Source organism: Anolis sagrei, chromosome 8 (genome assembly GCF_037176765.1).
Source record: "Anolis sagrei isolate rAnoSag1 chromosome 8, rAnoSag1.mat, whole genome shotgun sequence".
Lineage (NCBI taxonomy): Eukaryota > Metazoa > Chordata > Lepidosauria > Squamata > Dactyloidae > Anolis > Anolis sagrei.
The window spans coordinates 5,913,950-5,934,555 of record NC_090028.1 but is presented as its reverse complement, the minus strand read 5'-3'; the positions used below and the strand labels follow the sequence as shown (position 1 = coordinate 5,934,555).

At 43.5% G+C, this 20,606-nt stretch overlaps 1 protein-coding gene across 4 annotated transcripts in view; it reads left to right on the top strand.

Moving 5' to 3' along the window:
* The window catches only part of CPNE2 (copine 2), a 144,483-nt gene that overhangs the window by 19,921 nt on the left and 103,956 nt on the right, over positions 1 to 20,606 (top strand). Inside the window, exon 2 of one of the 4 annotated variants that reach the window (XM_067470996.1) lies at positions 6,313 to 6,509. In XM_067470996.1, the coding sequence (XP_067327097.1) occupies positions 6,342 to 6,509 (168 nt within the window). In that variant the 5' untranslated portion in view covers positions 6,313 to 6,341. Of the gene's footprint in view, positions 1 to 6,312; positions 6,510 to 6,751; positions 6,906 to 7,207; positions 7,259 to 8,468; positions 8,575 to 20,606 lie in introns of those variants that run through there. The other 3 variants (XM_067470993.1, XM_067470995.1, XM_067470994.1) reach the window with 3 other exon arrangements.

The following is a 20,606-nucleotide window of genomic DNA, read 5'->3' as shown; positions in this document are numbered from 1 at the left end:
CACTGTAGAATTAATATAGTTTGACCCCACTTTGGATACAGTGTAAAATTAATGCAGTTTGGCCCAACTTTGGATGCATCTGCACAGTTGAATTAATATAGTTTGACCCCACTTTGGACACAGTGTAAAATTAATGTGGTTTGACCCAACTTTGGATGCATCTGCACTGTAGAATTAATACAGTTTGACCCCACTTTGGATACAGTGTAAAATTAATGCAGTTTGACCCAACTTTGGATGCATCTCCACTGTAGAATTAATATAGTTTGACCCCACTTTGGACACAGTGTAAAATTAATGCGGTTTGACCTGACTTTGGATGCATCTGCACTGTAGAATTAATATAGTTTGACCCCACTTTGGATACAGTGTAAAATTAATGCAGTTTGACCCAACTTTGGGTGAATCTCCACTGTAGAATTAATATAGTTTGACCCCACTTTGGATACAGTGTAAAATTAATGCAGTTTGACCCAACTTTGGATGCATCTGCACTGTAGAATTAATATAGTTTGACCTCACTTTGGATACAGTGTAAAATTAATGTAGTTTGACACAACTTTGGGTGCATCTGCACTGTAGAATTAATATAGTTTGACCCCACTTTGGATACAGTGTAGAATTAACGCAGTTTGACCCGACTTTGGGTGCATCTGCACTGTAGAATTAATATAGTTTGACCTCACTTTGGATACAGTGTAAAATTAATGCAGTTTGATCCAACTTTGGGTATGTAAACACTGTAGAATTAATGCACTTTGGAGCAACTTTGGATGCATCCACACTGTATATTTAATGGAGTTTGATCCCACTTTCGGTGCATCTACAGTACGCTCTAGAATTAATATAGTTTGACCCCACCCACTATAAAATTAAACAATTTGTCTCAACTTTTGGTGTATCTACACTGTAAAATTAATCCAGTTTGGCTTAACTTTGGGTACACCTACGCTATAAAATTAATGCAGTTTGGAGCAACTTTGGATACATCGAAACTGTAGATTTAATGCAGTTTGACTCCATTTCACTGCATCTGCACTGTACAATTAATGTAGTTTGACCCCACACTTTGTATACACTGTAGATTTAATGCAGTTTGACCCCACTTTCGATACATCCGCACTGTAGAATTAATATTGTTTGACCCCACTTTGGATACATCTACACTGTAGAATTAATAGAATTTGAGCCAACTCGGATACATTTCCCACTTTAGATATAATGCTGTTTGACCCAACTTTGGGTGCATCTACACTGTAGTATTAATGCGGTTTGACACCACTTTAACTGTCATGGGTCAATATGATGGAATCAAAGGAGTTGTAGTTTAGTAAGCAACCAGCCCTCTTTGGTAGAAAAGGCTCAAAGTACAACTCCTGTGATTCTTTAGTATTGCACCCTGGTAGTTAAAGTGGTACCAAACTGCATTAAATATGCAGTGTAGATGCGCCCTTAGACCTCGCCCTCCCAGAGGTCTAACTTCTGCCCACGCAGCTGTATTGAATTTGTTTTTGGTGTGGAAAAAAGAGGCAAAGTGCTATAAATAGAACAAACCTGCTTATTTGAAGCTTTGGTTCCATGGAAGGTGTAATTAAAACAAATAATAATGCTAGGTGGAAACATTGCACTAGTCTGGGATATTTTGTTAAGCGAGACTGCAAAGGATACCATGGAAGTTTATCTAAAGCGAATAGTAATCTTGCATTGTATGACAACCGTTCTACCATTGTATTGCCTTACTGCTAACTCTAATAATAACTTCCCGTAAGTCTCAACAGTATATCTGTAGGTTATTTATTTGTCGTGTCAGGACAACCAGCCAAATTATATTACATTTCTAACAGAACAAAGCAAAGAAACAGGCAAAATACAAAATTTGGGAGTTTGGTAGTTGATTAAATGTCCTTTGACTAGTATCTGGCCACTTGGAGTGCCTCTGGTGTTGCCGCAAGAAGGTCCTCCATTGTGCATGTGGCAGGGCTCAGGTTGCATTGCAGCAGGTGGTCAGTGGTTTGCTCTTCTCCGCACTCGCATGTCGAGGATTCCACTTTGTGGCCCCATTTCTTGAGGTTGGCTCTGCATCTTGTGGTGCCAGAACGCAGTCTGTTCAGCGCCTTCCAAGTCGCCCAGTCTTCTGTGTGCCCAGGAGGGAGTCTCTCATTTGGTATCACCCATGGATTGAGGTTCTGGGTTTGAGCCTGCCACTTTTGGACTCTCGCTTGCTGAGGTGTTCCAGCAAGTGTCTCTGTAGATCTTAGAAAACTATTTCTAGATTTAAGTCGTTGACGTGCTGGCTGATACCTAGGCTTGGGCGGTTTCGTTCGTTAATTTCGTAATTCGTTATTAATTCGTATTTAAATTAGCTTACGATCCAATATTGAGCCATGCAGGAATGGTGTGAGGAGTAAATTAGATTCGAAACAATTTTTTCAATTTATTTCGTAATTATTTTGTAATTATTTTGTAATTATTTCGTAATTATTTTGGCATGTCTGGTGCAAGTTTTATAGTTGTTGTTTGTTTTATCACACCAACAGTCAACAACAGAGGGAGAGGGAAGCTTCAGAAGTTCCCCCTGTCCCATTTGGAGGTTTTTTTAGCATATTGCGCAATTGCGTCTGCCATTAACGAATCGATTCATAATTATACGAAATTTCGTATATTTCGAAATTTTTAAAAGGAAAATTTCGGAATTATTTAAAAAAAACGAAACGCAAGGGCCCCCTAAAAACAAAACGAGTTTAGAACCAATTTTTTCCGTGGTTACCCAAGCCTAGAGCTGGAGATGTCTCTGCCTTGGTCCTTTCACTATTGGCTGCTACTTCCCGGCGGATGTCAGGTGGTGCAATACCGGCTAAACAGTGTAGTTTCTCCAGTGGTGTAGGGCGCATATACCCCGTGATAATGCGGCATGTCTCATTAAGAGCCACATCCACTGTTTTAGTGTGGTGAGATGTGTTCCACACTGGGCATGCGTGCTCAGCAGCAGAGTAGAACGGCGCAATGGCAGATGTCTTCACTGTATCTGGTTGTGATCCCCAGGTTGTGCCAGTCAGCTTTCGTATGATATTGTTTCTAGCACCCACTTTTTGCTTGATGTTCAGGCAGTACTTCTTGTAGGTAAGAGCACGGTCCAGAGTGACTCCCAGATATTTGGGTGCGCTGCAATGCTCCAGTGGGATTCCTTCCCAGGTGATCTTCAGAGTTCGGGATGCTTCTCTGTTCTTGAGATGCACATGTGTGTTTTAGATGGATTAGGGATCAGCTGGTTTTCCATGTAGTAGGCAGTAAGAGCACCTAGAGCTTCGGAGAGCTTCTGTTCAACCATCTCAAAGCTCCCTGCTTGAGCAGTAATGGCACGAACATCAGCATAGATGAAGCTCTCTGTCGGTGCATCTATGCTATAGAATTAATGCAGTTTGACACCACTTCAACTGTTATGGCTCAGTGCAGCCTAACAAACTTTGTACATATATTTTCCTAATTTGCATTGATGTTTAAGGGATGAGCTTGCAGCACTGTCTAATTTGGGGGAAGTCAGCAAAGCCATCAGTCAATTAAAAAATAACAAAGCCAGCGGACCTGATGGGATCCCTGCTGAAATCTTTAGAGAGGGTGGACCTGAGCTGACACAACTCCACCAGCTAGTCTTGTGCTGTTTGCATAACATTTGCAATCATGCATGAAAATTAGGTAGGAGAAGCACCTTTTTTCGGGATTTTATCGTATTTTTTGCATTGTTTTCCTTTGATCAACAACGAAGTTCAGCTTTGAGGTCAGTTTGTAGAAATCTGTACTTTCTTGAATTATGCGGAAATGAATACATAAATTTGATCGATGTTGGAGTGAATATTTACATTTGCAATCCCAGTTTCTTAATATGGTTATGTTTCAGATGTTGCCACTCATTAGATTATTCTCATAGATACAGAACAGATATCCGGTTGGGCATTCAGGATCAATTACACGATGTAACAAGATTTTTGTTCCTGGGTTATAAATGTCATTTCTTAATTGGTTCGATGATAAAAATATGGAAAAGATTGAGTAAACTGCAAAAAACTTTGCTTTTGAAAGAGGGGCATCCCGCAGCACATTTTGCTCTAGTTTTTCAATGTACTAGGGATGAATGAAAAGTAATGCCTCCACCTTCATAACTCCTCAACAGATGGCAGTACTGGTATGCGGCAGGTACTGGCTTGTTCAGTAGACTCTCCTCTACAATTCCATTTTAGCGGGAAGCCTTAGCATTGAACAGTTGAGTTGTTAAACTGTGAAGTATGGAAGCATGCACAGACGGTCGATCAATGAGACTTAAGCAATGTGGAGTCATTGAATTCTTGACAGCAGAAGGTGTCACCCCAAAGGAGATTAATCAGAGAATGCGAGTTGTTTATAGTGATTGTGTACTGTACGTCATTGGGTGAGTTTCAGGCGTCATCATCCTGGGTACCCATCATGCACAGATCTTCCGATATCCAAGCAAAGCAATAATGTGACCCACACGTTCTTGTGAAATGCCGATTATGCTTGAAATTTCTCTCTGAGTGATACGACGATCATCCTGAATCAATCTGTCAACATTTTGCTTGCGATACTCGGTGGTTGCTGTCACAGGATGTCCAGCTCTTTGTATTGTCGACGGTTTTCATGGCCAGAATCACTGGGTTGTTGTAGGTTTTTTTTGGTCTATATGGCCATGTTCTAGAGGCATTCTCTCCTGACATTTCGCCTGCATCTATGGCAAGCATCCTCAGAGGTAGTGAGGTCTGTTGGAACAAGGAAAAAGGGTTTATATATCTGTGGAATGACCAGGGTGAGACACAAGGAGTCTTGTCTGCTGGAGCAAGGTGTGAATGTTTCATCTGATCACCTTGATTAGTATATAATGTCCTGACAGTGCCTAGAGCAAACTTTTGTTGAGAGGTGATTAGATGTCCTTGTTTGTTTCCTCTCTGTTGTTGTGCTGTTGCAATTTTAGAGTTTTTTTAATACTGGTAGCCAGATTTTGTTCATTTTCATGGTTTCCTCCTTTCTGTTGACATTGTCCACATGCTGTCAGGCCATTATATGCTAATCAAGGTGATCAGTTGAAACATTCACACCTAACTCCAGCAGACAAGAGTCCTTTGTCCCACCCTGGCCATTCCACAGATATATAAATCCTTTTTCCTAGTTCCAACAGACCTCACTACCTCTGAGGATGCTTGCCAAAGATGCAGGCGAAACGTCAGGAGAGAATGCCTTTAGAACATGGCCATACAGCCTGAAAAAACCTACAACAACCCATTGAAATGAAATGTTAGGTTCAATGATCTAGGGGAAGTGATCCTACCCCTCTATTCTCCTTTGGTTAGACCACACCTGGGATATTGTGTCCAATTCTGGGCACCACAATTCAAAAGAGATATTGACAAGCTGGAATGTGTCCAGAGGAGAGCGACTAAAATGATAAAAGGTCTGGAGAACAAGCCCTATGAGGAGTGGCTCAAGGAGCTGGGCATGTTTAGCCTGAAGAAGAGAAGGCTGAGAGGGGATATGATAGCCATGTATAAATATGTGAGAGGAAGCCACAGGGAGGAGGGAGCAAGCTTGTTTTCTGCTTCCCCGGAGATTAGGACGCAATGGAGCAATGGCTTCAAACTACAAGAAAGGAGATTCCATCTGAACATGAGGAAGAACTTCCTGACTGTGAGAGCCGTTCAGCAGTGGAACTCTCTGCCCCGGAGTGTGGTGGAGGCTCCTTCTTTGGAAGCTTTTAAACAGAGGCTGGATGGCCATCTGTCAGGGGTGATTTGAATGCAATATTCCTGCTTCTTGGCAGAATGGAGTTGGACCGGATGGCCCATGAGGTCTCTTCCAACTCTTTGATTCTATGATTCTATGAATGCTAAGGCTTCCCACCAAAATGGAACTGTAGAGGAGAGTCTACTGAACAAGCCAGTACCTGCCTCATACCAGTACTGCCATCTGTTGAGGAGTTACGAAGGTGGAGGCAATACTTTTCATTCAACCCTCGTATATCTCATTGAGTCTCAACCTATTCAACATTGTTTGTACCACAAAAATATTATTTTTGGAGGATAACAACTACCTTCAAAGTAAGGATTGCACAATGAAACAGTTCATAACCCTTCCAAATCAGGAACGGAAAAAAACCTAATTTTCTTATATATTGTGAAGAGGAAGACCAATATAGATAATGATGGTGGGAAGCAAATACCCATATTTCCCTGCAAATATGGGTATTTGCTTTGCTCCCCTGATAATGCTAGGTATATATGTATTGAACTTTGCTTTTCTTTCTTGCAGATTGCCAGGAACTGCTGTTGCCGGAGCCAATGGCGTACACCACCAGCTCTCCGCCGTCGCCGCCCATCGGGCCCCAGTATTGTGTCTGCAAAGTCGAACTCTCCGTCTGTGGCCAAAACCTTCTGGACCGCGATGTGACCTCTAAATCTGACCCTTTCTGTGTCTTATTTATGGAAGTCGATGACAAATGGACAGAGGTAAGACCCCCAAATCTTGGAAGTGTTGTGTTAAATAAACGAACAAAACACCCGCTAGGTAGACATCCTCCCGAAGCTGCGCATAGGCAGAGTCTTTATCTGTAGTTAGCAGAGATTTTCTGCAAGATTCTGGTCTCGTTTGCTGCTTACCACTTTACTAAGGCACTCGAGCTCTGGCTTTCATCCAGATTAAATATCTGCTATTAGTATATACAGAGATATATTCACAACACAACAAGAACCATGGCAAAGGATCATAGTGGAAGATCCACATGGCAAGAGGATTGCAAAGTCGAACTCTCCGTCTGTGGCCAGAACCTTCTCGACCGCGATGTGACCTCTAAATCTGATCCTTTCTGTGTCTTATTTATGGAAGTCGATGACAAATGGACGGAGGTAAGACCCCCAAAGCTTGGAGCTGTTATTTCTGTCACGGGTTAAAGAAACGAACAAAACACCCGCTAGGTAGACCTCCTCCCAAAGCTGCGCATAGGCAGAGTCTTTATCTGTAGTTAGCAGAGATTTTCTGCAGGACTCTGATCTCGTTTGCTGCCTACCACTTTAATAAGGCACTTGAGCTCTGGCTTTCATCCAGAGTATATCTCTGCTATCAGTATATACAGAGATATACTCACAACAACACAACAAGAACCATGGCAAAGGATCATAGTGGAAGATCCACATGGCAAGAGGTCTGTAAAGTCGAACTCTCCGTCTGTGGCCAAAACCTTCTCGACAAATGGACGGAGGTAAGACCCCCAAAGCTTGGAGCTGTTATTTCCGTCACGGGTTAAATAAACTAACAAAACACCCGCTAGGTAGACCTCCTCCCGAAGCTGCGCATAGGCAGAGTCTTTGTCTGTAGTTAGCAGAGATTTTCTGCAAGACTCTGATCTCTTTTGTCGCTTACTGCTTCAATAAGGAACTTGAGCTCTGGCTTTCATCCAGAGTATATCTCTGCTATCAGCATATACAGAGATACAGAGGCGGCCCTAGGTAATTTTCAACGGTAAGCAAACAGTATTTTGGCGCCCCCCTCCCCCTAATTAATCATTAATATATATTTTCTGTTCGTCGTGGGAGTTCTATGTGCCATATTTGGTTCAATTCCATTATTGGTGGAGTTCAGAATACTCTTTGATTGTAGGTGAACTATACATCCCAGTAACTACACTTGCCGCACTTGCTCCCTTGCCTGTCCCGCTTTGGGTCCGAAGGCGTGCCTGAAGACCCCAGCGTGTGCACCAAAAGTCACCTTGTCTCCTGACTTTCTCCTCAGCCATTGGGACCAAGAGAGAGAGATGGAAGGAAGACAGAGGTGAAGATGACTTTCCTGAAGGGAGTGGAGGTGGGAGATACCTCCAGCCGGAGGGGCTCTCTCTCTCTCTCTCTCTCTTGGTCCCAATGGCTGAAGACAAAGTCAGGAGAAGAGGTGGCTTTTGGTGTGCACGCTGGGGTCTTCAGACAAGCCTCCGGACCCGAAGCGGGCCAGGAGCGGCGGCTCCGCCCCTTGGCCCACCCGTGGATTGGGGAGAGGAGGCGGGTGGAGTATCGGGGGATCGGGAAAGGGAGCCGGTCATGGGGAAGGGATCGAACGCAGAGAACAATTGAGCGCCGGCTCTGCTCGCGCACCCTGTGGCTGGGTGGAGCAGGAACGAGAGGGGCGTGGCGAGGCTCAAGGGCCTGACCCCTTTGGGAAGAGGATCGCCCGGAAGCGAGGCAAGAAAGAAAAGGCCAGACAGACTGCTAGGGCTGTTGTGAGCTGAAGGGGGCGCTCCTCAAGTGGCAGTCGAGGGGCATTTACAGAGGCGCCTCTGCACCCCTGGCAAAAAAAGTGTTCTGTGACCGCTTACTTCGCGTAATGGACGAGCCGCCCCTGCAGAGATGTACTCACAACAACAAAACAAGAACCATGGTAAAGGATCATAGTGGAAGATCCACATGGCAAGAGGACTGCAAAGTCGAACTCTCCGTCTGTGGCCAAAACCTTCTGGACCGCGATGTGACCTCTAAATCCGACCCTTTCTGTGTCTTATTTATGGAAGTCGATGACAAATGGACAGAGGTAAGACCCCCAAATCTTGTGTCAAGTGTTGTGTTAAATAAACGAACAAAACACCCGCTAGGTAGACATCCTCCCGAAGCTGTGCATAGGCAGAGTCTTTATCTGTAGTTAGCAGAGATTTTCTGCAAGCCTCTGATCTCGTTTGCTGCTCACCACTTTAATAAGGCACTCGAGCTCTGGCTTTCATCCAGAGCAGTAGTTCTCAACCTTCCTAATGCCGTGACCCCTTAATCCAGTCCCTCATGTTGTGATGACCCCCAGCTATAACATTGTTTTTGTTACTACATCATAACAGTCATTTTACTACTGTTATAAATCATAATGTAAATATCAGATATGCAAGATGTATTTTCATTCACTGGACCAAACTGGGCACAAATACCCAATGCACCCACATGTAAATGCTAGTGGGGTTGATGGAGAACTGATTTTGTAATTTGGGAGTTGTGGTTGCTGGGATTTATAGTTCACCTATAATCAAAGAGCATTCTGAACTCTGCTTAGCCGGTATTGCACCACCTGACATCCGCCGGGAAGTAGCAGCCAATAGTGAAAGGACCAAGGCAGAGATATCTCCAGGTCATCCCTTGTTTGGATGTCAGCCAGCACACCGACTTAAATCAAGACACAGTTTTCTAAGATCTACAGAGACACTCGCTGGAACACTTCAGCAAGTGAGAGTCCAAAAGTGGCAGGCTCAAACCCAGAACCTCAACCAATGGGTGATACCAGATGAGAGACTCCCCCCTGGGCACACAGAAAACAGGGTGATTTGGAAGGCGCTGAACAGACTGCGCTCTGGCACCACGAGATGCAGAACCAACCTCAAGAAATGGGGCCACAAAGTGGAATCCACGACATGCGAGTGCGGAGAAGAACAAACCACTGACCACCTGCTGCAATGCAACCTGAGCCCTGCCACGTGCACAATGGAGGACTTTCTTGCGGCAACACCAGAGGCACTCCAAGTGGCCAGATACTGGTCAAAGGACATCTCACCACGCTAAAACAGTGGATGTGGCTCTTAATGAGACATGCCGCATTATCACAGAGTGATTGGGATATGTATGCATGTAAACTACTTTGTTCTGTTCAGACCGCCATGTAACTTCAGTCAAAATCTTCAATGTTTCAGAGTAAGAGTTGTTGCAACTTAGGAGAAACTGGGTATATTTGGGGATTCAAAACCTCATCAATTATGTCATATAGACATTAATTATTAGATGTTCGTTCTTGGTAGCTGTGTGGTTGAAGTGGGCCACGCTCTCGACATGGAAAGGAACCCACTCTTCACAGGTTTAATGTATTCAGAGCGAAGACACGCTGTCCTGCCATGCAGCTGGGATCAGAGATTTCCAAGCTGTCGGGCTTCCTTCCTCCGTGAATCTCACATTTTTATTTATTTATTTATTTTGCCCAGAAGGGAGAATCGTCTCTGGTTTCCTAATGCAGAATCCATCATTGCCTGTAATCATATTAAAAAGGATGAAGAGCAGGTGGAAATGGTTGTAGCACTGCCCAGAAAAGGAAGACTCCATCCCTTGTGGACTCCATCAGTAGCCATTTGCTATACTTGAGTTTTGGAATTGTAGTTCACCTACATCCAGAGAGCATTGTGGACTCAAACAATGATAGATCTGGACCAAACTTGGCTGGGGGAGATCATCCGGAGTTTCGGGGTACGGTGTAATCTGTATGCGGATGATGTCCAACTCTGTCACTCCTTCCCACCTGCTACTAAGGAGGCTGTCGAGGTCCTGAACTGGTGCTTGGCCGCTGTGACGGTCTGGATGAGGGCGAACAAATTGAAACTGAATCCAGACAAGACAGAGGTACTCCTGGTCAGTCGTAAGGCCGAACAGGGCATAGGGTTACAGCTTGTGTTGGATGGGGTCGCACTCCCCCTGAAGACGCAGGTTCGCAGCTTGGGTGTGACCCTGGACTCGTCGCTGAGCCTGGAACCCCAGGTTTCGGCAGTGACCAGGGGAGCATTTGCACAGCTAAAGCTTGTGCGCCAGCTGCGCCCGTACCTTGGGAAGTCTGACTTGGCCATGATAGTCCACACTCTGGTTACATCCCGTTTAGACTACTGCAACGCTCTCTACGTGGGGTTGCCTTTGAAGACAGCTCGTAAGCTCCAACTAGTCCAACGCTCGGCAGCCATGATTCTAACAGGAGCGGAGCGCAGGGAGCATACAACCCCCCTGTTGCGCCAACTCCACTGGCTACCGATCTGCTACCGGGCTGAATTCAAAGTGCTGGCGTTGGCCTTTAAAGCCCTAAACGGTTCCGGCCCAAGCTACCTATCTGATCGCATCTCTGCCTATGAACCCACCAGGACTTTGAGATCTTCCGGGGAGGCCCTGCTCTCGATCCCACCTGCTTCTCAAGCACGTCTGGCGGGGACGAGAGATAGGGCCTTCTTGGTGGTGGCTCCTCGGCTGTGGAACGCCCTTCCTACGGACATTAGACTAGCACCATCTCTAATGATATTTCGCAAAAAGGTGAAGACCTGGATGCTTGTGCAGGCGTTTGAGTAATTTAGTGCAATCTGGTAATGGAACATAGGAATGGAACAATGGACGACGAACCTGGACTACGCTTGGATGATGAGAAGATTGGGTACAGTTGTTTTTTGTAATAATTGTGCATTGTAATTGCTTATTGGTAATTTATGGATAATGTGTTAAGTCAATTGTTATATGTTGTATGGAACCACTGCTGTTTCTACTGTTTTTACTGTTTGTGAACCGCTGTGAGTCGCCTTCGGGCTTGAGATACAGCGGTATAGAAGCAAAGTAAATACATAAATAAATAAATACTGTAACATTGAATTCTGCTGTCTCTTGTTGCTCTGAACTGCTATGAGTCGCCTTCGGGCTGAGAACAGCGGTATATAAGTAAGGTAAATAAAATAAATGAATACTCAATATCATAAACTGCTCCCTTGAGCAAGGAGTTTTTCCAGAGGGTTTAAAAGAGGCGGTGGTCTCTCCTTTGCTGAAGAAACCAGATTTAGATCCCTCGGTCCCCTCCAGTTACTGCCTAGTTTCGAATCTCTCATTCCTGGGCAAGGTGATGGAGAGGGCAGCAGCGGAGCAGTTGTAACAATTCCTAGACAACACAGCCGAACTAGATCCCTTCCAGTCCGGCTTCCGTGCGGGGCATGGGACAGAGACTGTGCTGGTCTCCATCACGGATCACCTTTGATGCCAGCTTGACCAGGGCGGGTCGGCGCTGCTTGTGTTATTGGATCTCACAGAAGCATTTGACACAGTCGACCACAATCTTTTGACCCGCCGCCTTGCTGTCGCTGGAGTCAGGGGGAGAGCTTTAAACTGGCTGTGCTCCTTCCTTCACAACCGTGGACAGCGAGTGGAGAGGGGAGGCCTGGTCTGTTTTAAGGAAATCCAAAGGCATTTAATCTGAGGCAGCCCCGGCGTCCTGTTGGGAAAACAGAATTTATGTCCTGTCTACAGTCTTATGCACAGGCCCAGCGTGCGACAGCACACCCCCTCATGACCCCCCCCCCAGGGGTCCCGACCCCCAGGTTGAGAAACACTGCCCTAGAGACCCACTGGATGGTTTTGGGCAAATTATTTTATTTATTTATTTATTTATTTATTTATTTATAACTTTATTTGTACCCCGCTAGCATCTCCCGAAGGATTCGATGCGGCTTACAATAGGCCAAAGCCCAACACAATACAACAATACAGTACCTAGCAAATAAAAACAGTTAAGCAGAAAAACAATAACAATGACAATACGACAAGACATTATTAAAAACTGAGTCAGTCGAAGTAGGGGTACAAGGTTAAAAGTGCTGATGTGTCGGAGGAGTGTGGGATTATGATATAAGTGCGGTGTGCAGTGTGCGGTGATTTTGGTACTAAAGTGCTTCTAGGATTTGGTACTGGGAGAATTCCTAATCTGAAAAGGCACATTGGAACAGCCAGGTTTTCAAATTCTTTCTGAAGACTGCCAGTGTAGGGGCTTGTCTGAGATCTTTCGGGAGGGCGTTCCAGAGGCGGGGGGCCACCACGGAGAAGGCCCTGTCTCGCGTCCCCACCAAGCGCGCTTGAGACGCGGGCGGGATCACAAGCAGGGCATAGAATCATAGAATCATAGAATCAAAGAGTTGGAAGAGACCTCATGGGCCATCCAGTCCAACCCCCTGCCAAGAAGCAGGAATATTGCATTCAAATCACCCCTGACAAATGGCCATCCAGCCTCTGCTTAAAAGCTTCCAAAGAAGGAGCCTCCACCACACTCCGGGGCAGAGAGTTCCACTGCTGAACGGCTCTCACAGTCAGGAAGTTCTTCCTAATGTTCAGATGGAATCTCCTCTCTTGTAGTTTGAAGCCATTGTTCCGCGTCCTAGTCTCCAAGGAAGCAGAGAACAAGCTTGCTCCCTCCTCCCTGTGGCTTCCTCTCACATATTTATACATGGCTATCATATCTCCTCTCAGCCTTCTCTTCTTCAGGCTAAACATGCCCAGTTCCCTAAGCCGCTCCTCATAGGGCTTGTTCTCCAGACCCTTGATCATTTTAGTCGCCCTCCTCTGGACACATTCCAGCTTGTCAATATCTCTCTTGAATTGTGGTGCCCAGATGACCGGAGTGAGCGTGTGGGTTCGTAGACAGAGATGCGGTCACGCAGGTAGGGTGGTCCCAAACCGTTCAGGGCTTTGTAGGTAAGCACCTGCACCTTAAATTGGGCTCGGAAAATAAACGGCAGCCAGTGGAGCTCCTTAAAAAGGAGGGTTGACCTCTCTCTGTAATGGGCCCCAGTTAATATCCTGCCTGCTGCCCGTTGGACCAATTGGAATTTCCGAGCCGTTTTCAAGGGCAGCCCCACGTAGAGCGCATTGCAGTAATCCAGTCTAGAGGTGACTAAGGCATGGACCAACCCGGCCAGATCAGCCTTAGCGAGGTATGGACGTAGCTGGCGCACAAGTCTCAGTTGTGCAAAAGCCCTCCCGGTCACCGCCGACGCCTGAGCCTCAAGCGTGAGCGATGAATCCAAGAGGACTCCCAAGCTACGGACCTGTGGCTTCAGGGGGAGTGTAACCCCGTCCAGCACAGGTTGCCACCCTATACCCCGATCTGGTTTACGATCGACCACGAGGACCTCTAAATTTGGCAAATCCCCTCCGAACAAAGCTTGCCAATAAATTTGGGTTGTCTTGTGGTTGCCATAATCCGGAAACAACTTGAAGGCATTCAACGCTCACCAAAGAGAGCCTTTTTCCAAATCAGAAGATTCAATTTCCCTCTGCTTCCTTGCTGCCTTCTGTTAAAGTCTTCGATCCCAAGGTGTGAGCGTTTGGAAAGGTTACCCATCCTGGAGTTGAAAATCAGTGGCTTCTTGTCATTGACGCCTTTGCTATTTTTAGGCTGTTGCTTCACCAAACTCCGTGGCTGAGGATGAAAGGGAGAAGGAGCCTTGAATGGACCGTCTGTGCGAAGCAGCTGGGATTTTGAAGGGTGTGTTTTGTGAAAATGTTTGTAGTAGAAACTGGTTGGAGTTGGTTCGGTGTGTACAGTTGTGTCTCCAGAAGAAGGAGGAAAAGTATTGCGAGTTGGTACTGACATCAAGGAAACAATGCTGGCTTTTGTTGTTTTGCATGCGCTTGAGTCACTTGGTGCCACATTTGGATAATGTTTGGCAATGATGATGGAACCCCGAAGCCATGGCTTCAAATGACAGGAAAGGAGATTCCACCTGAACATTAGGAAGAATATTACTATTTCTGACCATAAGAAGAGCTGTTCAACAGAGGAACTCTCTGCCTCGAAGTCTGGTGAAGGCTGCTTTGGAGGCTTTGAAACATAGCCTGGATGAGCATCTGTCGGGAGGGTTTTAATTGTGCTTTTCCTGCCTGGCAGAAGGGGGTTGGACTGGATGGCCCTTGGGGTCTCTTCCAACTCTAGCATTCTATGATTCTATAATAAGCTATGAGTTCTGAAGCAATGCTTAGTAGTGAATTTCCACATATTTATCCACATTTGTGTAATTAAATAGATTTGGTTGATTCTTGCTGCTGTCTATAGATTGTAGTCAGCATACTTTAATGGGAATTATTATTATTACTGTATTATTACTCTATTATTACTGTGTTGTTATAATTATTTTTGTTATTATTATTATTGTTATTATTATTATTATTCCCTTGTAAGTTGCCCCGAGTCCCCTTGGGGAGATGGTTGGTGGGGTATACAAATAAAGTTATTATTATTATTATTATTATTATTATTATTATTATTATTTGAACACAGATGGAGTTTAAGGGAAACAGACCTTGACATTTGGGAGTTGTAGTTGCTGGGATTTATGGTTCACCTACAATCAAAGAGTATTCTGAACTCCACCAACGATGGAATTGAACCAGACTTGGCACACAGAATGCCCACGACCAACAGAAAATACTGGAAGGGTTTGGTGGGCCTTGTCCTTGAGTTTGGGAGTTGTAGTTCACCTACATCCAGAGAGCACTGTGGACTCAAACAATGATGGATCTGGACCAAACTCTACACGAATACTCAAGATGCCCAAATGTGAACACTGGTGGAGTTTGGGGAAAACAGATTCTTGAACATTTGGGAGTTGTAGTTGCTGGGATTTATAGTTCACCTACAATCAAAGAGCATTCTGAACTCCACCAATGATGAAATTCAACCAAACATGGCATACAGGACTTCCATGACCAACAGAAAATACTTAAGGCCATCCAGTCCAACTCTCTTCACCAGGGCAAGAAAATGTAATCAGAGCCCACCTGACAGAGAGCCATCCAGTCATAAATATAGATAGATAGATATTATTCTCATGCACATACACAGAGATATAGTATCATAGATTTGAAAGGGACCCTTAAAGAAGGACAACGATATGTTGCATGTTCCAGAGTAGGCAAACCAGACACTCTCCACATCAACACTGACAAAGAAACAGCAAGAAATACTGTTTGCTCACAAGCAGAAAAGAATTACATATATTAACCAACACTTTATCTTTCAGATCACCAGACTGGGCCACAGCAACGTCTGGCAGGGGACAGCAAGTCTATATATATATATATAAATGCTCTGTGCATAATGAGTTCCTTAAAAACAAAAGAACCAATGAACGAAATCACACCAAATTTGGCAACAAAACGTCTCACTACACAAGGAGTGACCATCACTCAAAAAAATAATGATTTTGTCATTTGGGAGTTGTAGTTGCTGGGATTTATAGTTCATCTACAATCAAAGAGCATTCGGAACTCCACCAACGATGGAAATGAACCAAACTTGGCACACAGTTCTCTCATGACGAACAGAAAATACTGGAAGGGTTTGGTGGGCATTGGCCTTGAGTTTTGGAATTGTAGTTCACCTACATCCAGAGAGCACTGTGAACTCAAACAATGATAGCTATGGACCAAACATGGTACTAATACTCAATATGCCCAAATGTGAACACTGGTGGAGTTTGGGGAAAATAGACCTTGACATTTGGGAGTTGTAGCTGCTGGGATTTATAGTTCACCTAAAATCAAAGAGCATTCTGAACCCCACAAATGATGGAACTGAACCAAACTTGGCACACGGTTCTCCCATGACCAACAGAAAATACTAGAAGGGTTTGGTGGGCATTGGCCTTGAGTTTGGGAGTTGTAGTTCACCTCCATCCAGAGACCACTGTGGACTCAAACAATGATGGATCTGGACCGAACTCTGCATGAATTGTCAATATGCGAAATGTGAACACTGGTGGAGTTTGGGGAAAATAGAATCTTGACATTTGGGAGTTGTAGTTGCTGGGATTTGTAGTTCACCTACAATCACAGAGCATTCAGAACCCCACCAACGATAGAATTGGGCCAAACCTCCCACACAGAACCCCCATGACCATCAGACTGGGCCACAGCAACATGTGGCAGGGGATGGCTAGTAAATAATATAAAGGTCACCTGGATCTGCGTGCATCATTCGAAAATACATCACACAGTCCGAGACGCTTGGAAAGTGTTCGACTTGCGAATGAAATAAGTGAAAGAGGGGAGGAAGCCAGGAAGGAGAGAAGGAATGAAAGAGAGAAAGAGGGAGGAAAGGAAGGAAAGAGACAAGGAAGGATCGAACCAAAGAGCAAAGGAAACGAGAAAAGAAACAGGTAGAGAAGGAAGGAAGAAGAAGGGAAAGAAAAAGAGGGAAGGAAGGAAAGAGGGAGGGAAGGAAGGAAGGAAGGAAGGAAGGAGAGAAAGAAAGAAAGAAGGAGAGAAAGAGGGAGGGAAGGTTGGCCACAGCAACGTGTGGCGGGTACAGCTAGTATCGAAGAAGAAGAAGAAGAAAAAGAAGGAGGAGGAGGAGGAGGAGGAGGAAAGAGAAAGAGAAAGATAGAGAAGGAAGGAGGGAGAGAAAGAGGGAGAGAAGAAGGTAATGAAGGAGGGAAGGTGAGAAAGAAGGAAAGAGAAAGATAGAGAATGAAGGAGGGAGAGAAAGAGGGAGAGAAGACGGGAATAGAAGGAAGGAGGGATAGAAACAGGGAAAGAAGAAGGGAATGAAGGAGGGAAGGAGAGAAAGAAGGAAAGAGAAAGATAGAGAAGGAATGAGGGAGAAAAGAAGGGAATGAAGGAGGGAAGGAGAGAAAGAAGGAAAGAGAAAGATAGAGAAGGAAGGAGGGAGAGAAAGAGGGAGAGAAGAAGGGAATGAAGGAGGGAAGGAGAGAAAGAAGGAAAGAGAAAGATAGAGAAGGAAGGAGGGAGAGCAAGAGGGAAGGAGAGAAGGAAGGAAAGAGAACGGTAGAGAAGGAGGGAAGGAGATAAGGAAAGTAAGAAGGGTAGAGAAGGAAGGAAGGAAGAGGGAGGGAAGGAGAGAAGGAAAGAAAGAAAGGTAGAGAAGGAAGGAAGGAGAGAAGGAGGGAGAGAATGAAATAAGTGAAAGAGGGAAGGAAGGAGAGAAGGAATGAAAGAGAGAAAGAGGGAGGAAAGGAAGGAAAGAGACAAGGAAGGATCGAACCAAAGAGCAAAGGAAGCGAGAAAAGAAATGGGTAGAGAAGGAAGGAAGAAGAAGGGAAAGAAAAAGAGGGAAGGAAGGAAAGAGGGAGGGAAGGAAGGAGAGAAAGAAAGAAGGAGAGAAAGAGGGAGGGAAGGTTGGCCACAGCAACGTGTGGCGGGTACAGCTAATAATAATAATAATAATAATAATAATAATAATAATAATAATGCAAAATTAAGCATAGGGAGTGTGTTGTGCCAGAATGCATGAACATCATTGTGTGGAGTGTGAAGCTCCAAGTAACAATCCGTTCTGAGTCCCAAGTGCTGCTCCTCTATAATTACGACTAATGCGGGGCTGATTATCTGATTGCGCTCCTCCCCAATCTGCGCATAGGGATCGTGTTGGAGGAGATCACATTATTCTACTCCATTTTCCCCTTCCTTCCCTGACAGCTGCTCTGTAGTTACTTACTGTTCCCTCTCCCGACCAACCTTCCTTGTATTTTTAGCATTTTTAGCAAAAGAATTAACATATTGTCGATGTTGTTGTGCATTTCCAAACATTTCTCTTGATTTATTTATTTCAGCAGAGCATCCTTGTTTCTCTTCCCTATCGACTTGCCCTTTCCTTTCCAATATCTCTTCCCTGGCACAATATGTAACTTTTCAATATTAAATGGGTGTGATGTTTCTGTTCGTTTGCATATAGGATCCAAAGCAATCGTGCATTGTCAGATTGACAGTGTTCGATTGATCTTTGGAACTCACTGCCACAGGATGCAATCAAGGCTACCAATTGGAAAGATAACACTATGTAACAAAATTTGCAACATTTTCTGTTCCTGATTTATAAGTGTTACTAGCCGTCCCCTGCCACGCGTTGCTGTGGCACAGTCTGTGTATATGTGTTTTGCGTGTGTATATATATGTGTGTTTATGTGTGTGTGTATATATATTTGTGTATATATGTGTGTTTGCATATATATGTGGGTGTATATATGTGTGTGTATATATTTATGTATTTCTGTCCCCTTCCACATAAACATATACATATGCATACACACACATATATATATGTTTATATGTGTGTATATATTTGTGTATATATTTGTGTATATATGTGTGTTTGCATATATATATGTAGGTGTATATGTGTGTGTGTATATATTTGTGTATTTCTGTCCCCTGCCACATAAACATATATACATATATATGTTAATGTGTGTGTATATATTTGTGTATATGTGTGTTTGCGTATATAGATATATGTGGGTGTATATATGTGTGTATATATATTTGTGTATTTCTGTCCCCTGCCACATAAACATAAACATATATATATATGTTTATGTTTATGTGTGTATATATATTTGTGTATATATGTGTGTTTTCATATATATATATGTGTGTGTGTGTGTGTGTGTGTGTGTGGGTGTATATATGTGTGTGTATATATTTGTGTATTTCTGTCCCCTGCCACATAAACATACACACACATATATATGTTTATGTGTGTGCATATATTTGTGTATATATGTGTGTTTGCATATATATGTGTGTGTGTGTGGGTGTATATATGTTTGTGTATATATTTGCGTATTTCTGTCCCCTGCCACATAAACATAAACATATATATATATATGTTTATGTTTATGTGTGTGTATATATTTGTGTATATGTGTGTTTGCGTATATAGATATATGTGGGTGTATATATGTGTGTGTGTATATTTGTGTATTTCTGTTCCCTGCCACATAAACATAAACATATATATGTTTATGTTTATGTGTGTGTATATATTTGTGTATATATCCATGTTTACGTATATAGATATATGTGGGTGTATATGTGTGTGTGTATATATTTGTGTATTTCTGTCCCCTGCCACATAAACATACATACACATATATATGTGTTTATGTATGTGCATATATTTGTGTATATATGTGTGTTTGCGTATATAGATATATGTGGGTGTATATATTTGTGTATTTCTGTCCCCTGACACACATTGCTGTGTCCCAGTCTGTGTATATGTGTTTTTTGTGTGTGTATATATATGTGTGTTTATGTGTGTGTATATATTTGTGTATATATGTGTGTTTGCATATGTGTTTCGTGTATGTATATATATGTGTGTTTATGTGTGTGTATATATTTGTGTATGTATGTGTATTTGTGCATATAGATATATGTTTATGTTTATGTGTGTGTATATATTTGTGTATATATGTGTGTTTGCATATATAGATATATGTGTGTGTATATATTTGTGTATTTCTGTCCCCTGCCACACGTTGCTGTGACCCAGTCTGTGTATATGTGTTTCGTGTATGTATATATATGTGTGTTTATGTGTGTGTATATATTTGTGTATGTATGTGTGTTTGTGCATATAGATATATGTGGGTGTTTATGTTTGTGTATATATATGTATGTGTGTATATGTGTACATGCATATTGTGTATATGTGTGTGCTTGTCTATATGCATATTTGTGTGAATATATATGTGTATATGTACATATGTATATTTGTGTGTGTGTATATATGTTGTGTGTATGTATATTTGTGTGTGTTTGTGCATATATATGTGTGTGTGTGTATGAATGTGTACATGTGTATGTGAGTGTATGTGTATAAGTATATATGGTGTATTTTTTGGGGTTTTAAGTCTGTTCCACTGGGGTTTTGTGTGTGTGTGTGTGTGTTTAGGGGTGATGGACACTTGTTGGACTGTTAGGGGTGTTGTGTCCAAATTTCAGGTCAATTCATCCAGTGGTTTTTGAGTTCTGCTAATCCCACAAATGAACGTTACATTTTTATTTATATAGACTAGCTGTCCCCTGCCACACGTTGCTGTGGCCCACATGGGAGTTCTGTGTGGGAGGTTTGGCCCAATTCTATCATTGGTGGGGTTCAGAATGCTCTGTGATTGTAGGTGAACTATAAATCCCAGCAACTACGACTCCCAAATGTCAAGATTCAATTTTCCCCAAACTCCACCAGTGTCCACATTTGGGCATCTTGAGTATCCGTGCCAAGTT